The 9,973-nt window shown below is 37.6% G+C and overlaps 1 protein-coding gene across 2 annotated transcripts; it reads right to left on the bottom strand.

The window, feature by feature from the left end:
• Positions 1 to 325: 325 nt before the first annotated feature.
• prrx1b (paired related homeobox 1b) lies at positions 326 to 6,921 on the bottom strand. 2 transcript variants are annotated; one of them, XM_067383104.1, is made up of 5 exons: positions 6,340 to 6,921; positions 3,341 to 3,516; positions 2,063 to 2,244; positions 1,253 to 1,318; positions 326 to 1,051 (listed from the first exon to the last, which is right to left on the bottom strand). In XM_067383104.1, exons 1-5 carry the CDS (start codon positions 6,584 to 6,586, stop codon positions 919 to 921), a joined length of 804 nt encoding a protein of 267 aa, XP_067239205.1. In that variant the 5' UTR covers positions 6,587 to 6,921; the 3' UTR covers positions 326 to 918. The 2 variants fall into 2 exon arrangements, with proteins under 2 accessions (XP_067239205.1, XP_067239206.1); XM_067383105.1 differs by having other exon boundaries at positions 1,257 to 1,318.
• Positions 6,922 to 9,973: the final 3,052 nt, after the last annotated feature.

The following is a 9,973-nucleotide window of genomic DNA, read 5'->3' as shown; positions in this document are numbered from 1 at the left end:
TTATTTTGTAGTGTCGGTGTTTGGACTAACATAAAGCAAGAAATGTTACATGCGGATATATTTTTAAGGTCATGTAGTAATACTGTTGCCTGCAACAGTTTCTCAAATGTGAGCAAAAACAGCAAAAGAGTGCATGTCTCTTCAACTGCAGAATTCAACACAATAGTATAAGATTTATTGCTTGACATTTTTTATTACTATATGGTTTCCAAATATAAGAAGAAAAATATGATTGGCAAAAAAAAAAAAAAAAATCACCTCAAGAAAAACTGAAACATAATTTTGTTAATGTACTGAGAGCAGATACATAGGTCACCATGGGGAACAGTATTTACCTTTAACAGTGGTGTAATATTCAAGACATTAAAAGATGTAATCCAGCCCCAGTGCTTCCATTAGCATTGATGGTTTTAAACATCTCATGTCTACCGATTAATCTCCACAAATGTGTCTTTATTCTACTGGATGTAGACCTGGAGACATTTTGGGTCACTATTTTGAATGGTGAACAACAGTCCTCCATTGTTTGCCATGAAGTTTCTTTACTTTCCATCCGGACGACCCAAAATACAGCCAAAAACAAACAAGGAAAGAACAGCTTACAGCATCCAGACGCTCCGTCTGCCACTTCTTACTGATTTAGCGGAGCCCTGCTCGTTGACTTGTCCTCCAAAGAGCAGACCTTGCGTTGTCTTTACAATCTTCGGATCAGTACAAAATGAGATTGAGTTTCTCAGAAACAAAAAGCCAAATGAGAGGGACATCAATGCAATTCCATTGGTTTAGGAGGGGGTGAAAAGTCATATCCATTCTGCTCTGACACTGCAGGAGGCCAAACTCATCCAGCTCTTCTGAATTCTTCTCTTCTCACCGTCTCTTGCTTCTCTTTGTCCCCTCATCCCGTCCCTCTTTTCAGACTTAGTTGACAGTGGGCACTTGGTTGAGGCTGTACTCTTTGGCCTTCAGTCTCAGATTAGCAATGCTGTTGGCCATGTTCATTCCCTGGGTGGAAGTGGTGTTGGCACAAGTGGGTGGGTAGGTTGCCATGGTGCTGGAAATAAGATATGAGAATGATAGTCAATTAAAATTTTATGATGTTACATGCATTACAGTGTCAATTAGAAATTGATGAGAAACGAGCCTCAGATTTAAAATAAATAAATAAAAATGGAAAGTTTTCATGTGAACCCAATGATAATGCTTACGTTTGCAATTTAAATGATAAACCATAAATAGAAATTTAAAAAAGTACTTGCTTTCTGTGGGCAGCATTTTCTGTGGCACTCGCATTGGCCCTCCCTCCGGCCTTGGGTACCAGCTTAAGAATATATAAATAGTTAATAATTCTTCATACTTCAATACTGCATTAATATGTATGCATTTTATGTGCACAGTAATGCATTAGGTGTGCGTTGAAATTGTGCAAGCTCGTTTTACTGGCATGGTCACTGGTCAAATGCGTATCCATGCCAGAAAGAGTTCCCGGTCGAGTTGCATATTTCAGCTGCTGGGAAAAAGGTAGTTGGCCGGAGTGGCAGGGCTAGTTACTCTATACGGCTTTTAAGAATGAAGATTACTGTAAAACAGAACCATAGTGTAACTAGAGTCACAAAAAATCCTGCCCAAAGGACTTTTCTTCCTCTGAAAGTCAATTTGTATCCTATGGCCCAAAGGTCATGAGGGTCACAGGCGGATTTAATATGGTTTGTTTTCAGATTATCACTTCATCATCAGGGGATCGGCCCACCATCACTTCCACAAAGAGAGGCAGAAAACGGCTCGCTAGCTGGTCATTGTTCTACTTTGGACTATTTTACCTACGCAACGCTACTGGGAAAAGCATTTTTTCTTGTTTGCCGGCGTGGCCCTCCGACTCCACCAAAATTTTGAAAGACACCAAAAGAGCTTAAGAATGAAACTGTGCGAAAAATCGAATTTGAAATGTTTGGAAGAAGAAAATATGGGCAGCTGGAGAAGATGAAGTCACGGCAGGAGAGCAGAAGATGCATACAGAGAGGAAATGAAACCAAAGCAATGAGATGAGGAGGATTCAGAGGGTTACCTGTATGGGGCTGCGCTCCCCCAGGACAGGTAGTCATTTGGACGGGGTGCAGGACGGGGGACAATAGGCTGCTCCACTGCCGTTACGTCTCCCGAGTAGGATTTGAGAAGTGAAGCGTTCTTACTGGCCAGCATCGCCCGCTCATTACGTCGAAACTTTGCCCGTCTATTTTGGAACCACACCTATGAGAACACAAGCCGAAATGACAGTACAGTGGTTACTCCAGATATTTAGCACACAGCGATGAAAGACGAATTGCAGAGCAAAGCAGATTCAAGACTCAAGATATAATATTGCCCACATTAGGGAAAAAAAATGTTAGTTTTTCTATATTTTCTGACATTAGATGATTCATGTTCTGCTTGAGATTGTTACTGACATACAGATAAGATGGGTCAGATATGATGGGATTCATAAAATGGAGAGTGAAAATTGATATTAACTCACTGAAAATTCAATCAAAAAACTTTGAAGTCGTTTTTCTAAGTCTCAGCGTTGGCTTAACTGCATTTTGCCTTTGTAGGGCAGTATTTTGCTGCGCTTTTTGAAATTCAGCCTGATCCGCTGGTGCACACATGTACACCTTTTTTGCAGAGGACACATCAGAGGCTTGAAGAATGAGCAAACGCGCTTGTGAAACATGGTTGAAGGCAGAGCGGGGAGCCCAGATCTCGAAGCTTTGGCTGCAGCACCAGGCCTGGTGGAGGCACAGTGTCCGGTTACGCAGCGCCTGAGGAATGAGCTCAAAGTCTCTTTTATCAAAGCATTTCTGTATTGCTCCCTTTCTGGGACACATTAATTGCAGATGTGTTTGTTCTATTTCTTTCCTTTCATTCTCCCCTTCCTTCTCTTGATCTATAAACGGGAATAATCCCCATCTTTCTACAAAAACAGTCTCATTACAGGAGAATGTGGAGACTGGCTGCGGCCTACAGCATGTGTGCTGAGAGGCAGAGTGATCGGCTGGGGCTTTTTAAACAATCATGTCGAAATCTGGCGATGGGGCCGATGACAGTGGCGAAACAACACAAAGATTCAGTGTTACCATCACGTTCATCTGTAACTGCATCCTTGTGGAAACCTTGAATTAGACAACTTGTTAAATCTTTTTTGATTTTGATCGGGTTTTATTTCTAACCATTTGTTACTTTTGAAGTAGCTTTATTTGAATAAAGCTTCAGTACATTTTTTTTAATTAAAAATCTTAAAATGTATGTATTTTCTAATCAACCAGGACCTAATAGACTGCAGTTAGTAATTGTGAGGTGTAAAGTTCACCTGAACTCTAGCCTCAGTGAGATTGACCCTGCGTGCCAGGTCCTCTCTAACAAAGGCATCTGGGTAGTGTGTCCGTTCAAACACTCGCTCCAACGCCTGCAGCTGGCTGCTGTTGAATGTGGTTCTATTCCTCCGTTGTTTCCGCTTCTTCTTTTCTTCTGAGTTTAGCTGCTCATCTGGTAAAACACATATGATAGTTATCTCAGGTGCTGCAGCTTTTAGATAATTCAAATTTCATGTCCATCAGCAGGTGTTTTGTTCTTACTATGTTACTATATGTTTTATTTTTGCCATTTTCATGTCATTGCTGTGACTATGTAAAAATAATAAAATTGGATTTTTCTGGGATTATTTTTAAAGGGATTTTTTAAAAAGTTAAATATCATTATATATATATATATATATATATATATATATATATATATATATATATATATATATATATTTATTATTATTTTTTTTTTTTTTTATTTTTTTTGGAATAGCATAAATCGCAAACAAAGCTAAAAAATTTTTTTTACATTTATTCCCTTTTGTAGTGTTTTACAGTGGCTTGAAAAAGAAACATTTAAAACTATAAAAACAAATTTACACAGCAATGTCATCCCAGTTAAACCGATGGACATCACTGTACAAGTTATCAAATGAAAAATATATTGTAATGAGCCTAGACATTTCGAATGAGACCATAAATCATGGCTGATTTATTATTTTTTAAATATATATATATTTTTCATTTTATTTATTTATTTATTTTGTCATGGGCTTCTTTTGACAAACATTGTGTGCTCTCACAAGAACTGAGTTTTTGTTCAAGCTCATGTTTCATCTTCAGTGTGCAGTAAAGGGGAGATTTATAAACTTAAAGAAAGCTTTTCTTTATCCTGACCAATAGCATAGCAAAATATTCACTGTTTCACCAGCACTTCTATAATCAAGCAATAAATAAATGAAAAAAAAATGAAGAAAGAGCATGTCAAAACAAGCATATTTAAAAACAATGTTTAAAGAGTCTATTCCCATCATTTGTCCCCACTTTACAGCCAAAAGCACAGAAGTAACTTAGACTCTCATGAGACTGGATAATCATTCAGCTGACAGCACAGACAAACTGCAGTGTTTTTTTTTTTTCATGACAACAGTAGTTCCACAATCATAATTTTCCAAAGGATCACAAGATGAAAATTGACATTTGACCTAAGGCATAGCAGGGGTTCAGTCCCTTTAGGCCTGTTGGAAAGATTGTTAAATGCCAGTGTTTTATTGGTTAGAATTTCAGATTCACCAGATTGTAAAGGTCAGTTTAATTACTATTTAAACTTCCTGTTTGTTACATTTAATGAAAACTCAAGCTGTTTAATGGGGCATAGGCTTGTTATGGGGAACGCTTAAAAATGATTCTACAAAATGAGTCCAAGAATTTTAGTAAAAGCACTGAAAAATAATGAAAGAGTGAATTAATTATAACAAAACATAAACTACTGTATTACACTGTGTTCAAATACCTCATGCATCTTATTCTTATTTCCCTGTATTTGTAATTTCTCAGTATTTTGGAACAATCCTTATAAGATGACAACAATAAGGCTATTTATTTTAATATATGGGAGTTTGATCATGTGGGGGCTAATTTCATTAAAACGTTGCCTATAAAAACAAATTATTGTGCTAATCTGTAAATTATATTAAAACAAACTTACATTCTCAGAGGTTGAAATTCTAGTTTTGTGAATGGTGTGTGAGTAGCTAATGTTGATTTGTAAAAGAGAACTAACGCATTTATGCTTTACAAGCGCCGGGGGATAAAAGATGTGTCAAACAATGCAATAATTCTCATTTTCGCTAATTAAAATTTTAATTTCGTGATAGAGAAATGGTCTTAAAAATGCAACAGAAACATTTATGAAAAAAGTTTTTAAATTGTGAATTTCACTAAGAACGGCAATTTACAAGCCAACGCTATTAGCTTAAATTTTTGCATTAAAAATAAATAATGTGCTAATGCAAAAAAACAAGAAATAGGACCTATCCATAATATAGCCTACTAATTTTTTTTGACAAAGGTTTATATCCAACTGTAACCTTATATGTAAGTTTGAAAGACATGCAACAGGCCAAAATAAAAATATTTTCATTAGCCTACCTATATAGCCTATTTCTATTTCGTTCAAGAAAAAAAAAAAAAAAACACAATTTATATTAGACATTAGTAATGGAAGTTTGCTATTTGATACCATAATCGCATATGTATGTTCTCCGGATGCAGGATAATGATGACAAATTATAGTGTTTAAATGAACTGAAAAGGTCCAGCTAGATTTAGGATTTTGACTGGGTTTTTTCCAGCGCCCTTTTTATCGTATCTTGGACTAAGCAAACTAAAAAATGAATTCAGTTTCTCTACATTTTTAACTGAAATTCGTTGCAAATATTCTAATTAGCCTATCATATAGCCTAAAGTAAATTATATAATGAAAGCCAATGTCAGAAAGCGGTTCTCTCGTAAAAAGTATATATATATATATATATATATATATATATATATATATATATATATATATATATATATATATATATGAATACAAAGTTCGCAATGTGCAATGTTTACGGGGCCATATTTTCATTAATGCATTACGGGCTGGAATGTCAACAATCATAAATTATGTACAAAATGGGTTTACGACCCATAAAATTTTCTCATGCGGAATTCTTTTTTTCTGCTAGTATTATTTCTGGACATAAAATTCGCATCGCCTAGCTACAAGTTTTCTAATGAAAAACTTTGTAGTAGGCCTATAGCCTAATACATTTAAAAGTCATAAATTCAATTTAGCGATCAAGGAAGGAGCTGACAGCCACATTTACAGAATAGTCAATAAAGCTGACAGTATTTTTAGGCTATATATGCTAGTTTATTGTATATTGTGCTGTCTCTGTTCAGTGGTATTTATTCTATCTATCTACAACAACTCTTATGGAATATGAGCAGCCACACTTACTCTCCTGCTGTGTTGTATCACTGCCGCTGGTTAAACCCGGAGACTCCAGCATAGTCCTGCCCGTTTCGCCAATACTTTCATCCGCCTGAGAACCGACCATTTCTCTAGCCTCCTCTAGATCCAACAGGTGGCTCACCGAGAAGTTCTTTTTGGCTTGCAGGTTTTCCAGGTTGGCTGTAATGGGACTCTCCAGTCTGCTGGATATGGTTGCTTGTCTGTCCATTACATGTGCATAGCTAGAAGTCATGACGCAAATACGATGCAAGAGAAAAAAAAAACTGGGCAAGTGTATTAGGTTAAGCAAACAGGTCCTCCTCGCATATATTTGAAGACAAACTCATAAGAAACAGCGCCTCCAAACCGATGTCTTAGTTGCCTTTGCTCACTATGATAGCTAGCTACCTATAGGAAAGTTGTTCCCACAGATCCAGGTGGAACAAAAATTACAACCTGGTCTAAAACTTTGTGGAACTTAATATGAAGACCACGATTTCTGTTGAATCCGTTCACTCATAGCCATGTAATCTCTTTCTGCAAAGTACTGTTGGTTCAATAAGAAAAAAAGCTCCCGGAGCTCCACGGAGTTGTTGACTGAGCGCCGATCCAGAAATGCTGATGCCTTTCAGATGCATGAGTGTAAAGCGTCGAGAGGAGGCAGGACACTCCACCGCCTTCCCGAAGCTGTTGGCGCTCTCCTCTGCTCCACGCCGTGCTCTACTCACTCACACCCACACGTTCTGGCACTTCAAACGGCGCTCATTGGCATGCAGTGGAGTGGATTGTAAATGAAAAATTGAGACCCCTGGGAGAGAAGATGGAGCTGAAAGGCTCTCGTAATTACGTGGCAAAAGACTTTGTGCTGTCTTTGACGTTTAACAGTAGGCTACCCCTCCCTCCTCCATCACAGCTTCCTTCTTCGAAGGTTAACCCTCCCCAATCTTTGAATTCCTGTTATCTGTCACTTATTCATTTCACTCAATAAAAAAATGACATAAACAATGTTAAAATGTGGTGGTAACGATTTGTAGGAACCTTCCAAATAATGGGATGGTTTAGTTGAATATAGGCCTACGTCTTTAGTCAGGTGTGACGCCATTTTTATTTTTTCGCAAATGAAAACGAGGTTGTCAGGTAAGCGGTTGTATATGGACCATTCACACAGAACGCATTTTGCGTTTAAAACACAAGGAGTGGAAAAAACCCAGAAGCATTTATAAAAGTTGAATTTATTTTAACTTGAGCTGCGTTTTTAAACGCCACGACACGCGAATGAGCTCAACGGTCAAAGACGTCTGTCTAGTAGCCTAGCTAGGCTACATGTTTACACACACACACACACACACACACACACACACACACACACACACACACACACAAAACATCTTTTAATAATGCCTTTAGCGTTTTAGTTCCTTCCTTGCAGCCTCTTATTCATTTACTTAGCTTGAATGTTCATATAGAACTGGTTATGGTCGACCTTTCAGGCTAGCCTAGGACTTATTTTGGAGAAATAAAGTAGGCCTATATTTAATTTCTCAGAAAACTTGTATTAAAAAGTTAGCCCCCCTATTAGAATACAACATTAGGCTAATGCACATTCATTTGCTAATGTTTTGACGCTAAAACCGACATTTGACGTTTTGTCGTCTAAATAGCGCTTTAGCTGCAGTGGCCTACACATCTCCAGTTGGGACGGGAGTAGTGTCAGGCCATTTGGTGTGTCTTTCACAAGGTAGATGTCCATGTGTTTCAATGGCAAGAGTCTATAGGCTCCTCACTGCCACAGACATCCCGTAGCTTCCAGCTCCAGATCTGGGAAAAGAACACTTGATGCCATCAAAGGAAAACGGATTGAAACCAGATGTGCTGCTTTCGTTCTTTCCATGTATTTAATTAAGCCGCTGTTGGGATGGAGTAGACCTTTTTCATCATTAGTTTTCCCTCTACATTCCCTCAGCTGCCAACTCCTCTACAAGCGACTTCTCTCAAAAAAGCCTGCTATCGGGGTGATCATGCAATAGAAGACAGTTTGTAAAACCGGTTCTTTCAACCACAACCAGCAAAACATTTTTTCTTTAAATGTCAAATCACTGCGGCACATGTCCATCGTCGTTTAAGCACAGAAGTCTCAGATGAAAGGCATTATGCTTGTTAATGGCCTGTCAAAATCCAAACCTTAAAAGGTTTTTTTCTGTTTCATGATGACTTCGAAAAAATAACGAAGAAGTCCCAATGACCAAAAAGATAATTTGGACACCTGAAAATGTGCTTGGATCACATTTCTTGCATCATTTCCCCTTTAATCGAATTCCACTGATTTAAAATATAGTTGACAATAACCTTCCATGATTTTTCCATTCATTTGAGATTGAGATAAAACTTCTCTATTTTCACCACTACTTTTAAGATTTTATTAATCTCCAAGAGTTTGGAGGCCTGTAAATTACAATCTCACCGATATGCCGTTTTCCACGACAGTGGGAACCCTGTAAAAAGATGGACAGAATAACGAAATTAACGGCTATTATATTTCGCTCTGAGTGAACCTACTTTAAAAAAACATACACACACCAACGGACAAATCATCACTAAAATGTATTTTGTGGGCCCATTTCTTTGCCTGTTAAGACATAAAAGATTTTATAACGTACATGTGCGTAATTGAAAACATAACTCATGACTCATAGCCTAACTGTGGATAGACATAATAGCATTGAGATAAACACAGACTCAAAAATACAGCTTAACGCATTAATTAGCCTACAAAAAGACTTAAGTACTTATCGAAATAAAACCCTAAACAAGGGCAATGTACTTCAGTTCAAGTCTCAGACGGCTATTTTGTATCAACAGAATCGAAATCCCATGAAAGCTCATGAATTAAAAACGCGTGTGTAGCTATTTCGTTTGTTTCAAAGTGGCTAATTACAATGGTTAAAAAAAATAGACACTCGTTGGACGAAAATAATTATAAAAAAGCAATTTGTTAGTTAACCTAAATAAGACCATTTGTAATGCGCATTGTAACCACACTAATTAAAGCAAGATTTTAAACTCGGGATCCAGGGCAAAACGTGACTTTGTTTGGTATAGTAGAAGTAGGCCTAAAAGGCAGCACCGTCGCTTCAGTCGTGTTTAACCTGCCCTACGTCTGATTTATATCATTACACCATTGCAATGTTTTTCAGACAATAAGTAAAACAGGAATAATGGCTTAAAAATGTGCTCATTCAAACCACAACAAAAGTTGTCCTGTTTGCATGGCAAGTTGATCGTTGAGCGACAGGCTATTTTGAATTCCCCTGACACTATCAGAGCGCGCGCGTGTCTGCACGTGTTTCCCGTACAGGATATGAAGCGAGAGCACTTTAATTGCAATTAGGGAAATAAAAGCGGACTGAGCTCGCGGTCGTCTAATCAGCACCAGGGGTCAATGGACAGCACTACCGCGCTTGATCGTGTTAACACGTCAGAATGCTCTCTGGATTTAGTCGACTCGTTAGAGCACACAGTTTGAGAAAGACTTGAAAGAAACCGTTTTGTAATAAAAACCAATCATTTACAAATAGCTACAGGCTAACAAAACGATTTAGGCCTATTAAAACCATTGTAATATTTTTCTTAGTGTTAAGTT

Source organism: Chanodichthys erythropterus, chromosome 4, assembly GCF_024489055.1.
Source record: "Chanodichthys erythropterus isolate Z2021 chromosome 4, ASM2448905v1, whole genome shotgun sequence".
Taxonomy (NCBI): domain Eukaryota; kingdom Metazoa; phylum Chordata; class Actinopteri; order Cypriniformes; family Xenocyprididae; genus Chanodichthys; species Chanodichthys erythropterus.
Note: the sequence above shows the minus strand (reverse complement) of the source record. Positions and strands in the feature narration are given on the sequence as shown.

Coding starts and splice junctions, on each gene's coding strand:
- prrx1b (XM_067383104.1), bottom strand. CDS start 6,586: ATGACTTCTAGCTATGCACATGTAATGGACAGACAAGCAACCATATCC. Junction 3,517..6,339: donor TGATACAACACAGCAGGAGA/GTAAGTGTGGCT, acceptor GTGTTTTACCAG/ATGAGCAGCTAAACTCAGAA. Junction 1,052..1,252: donor ATGCTGCCCACAGAAAGCAA/GTACTTTTTTAA, acceptor TCTTATTTCCAG/CACCATGGCAACCTACCCAC.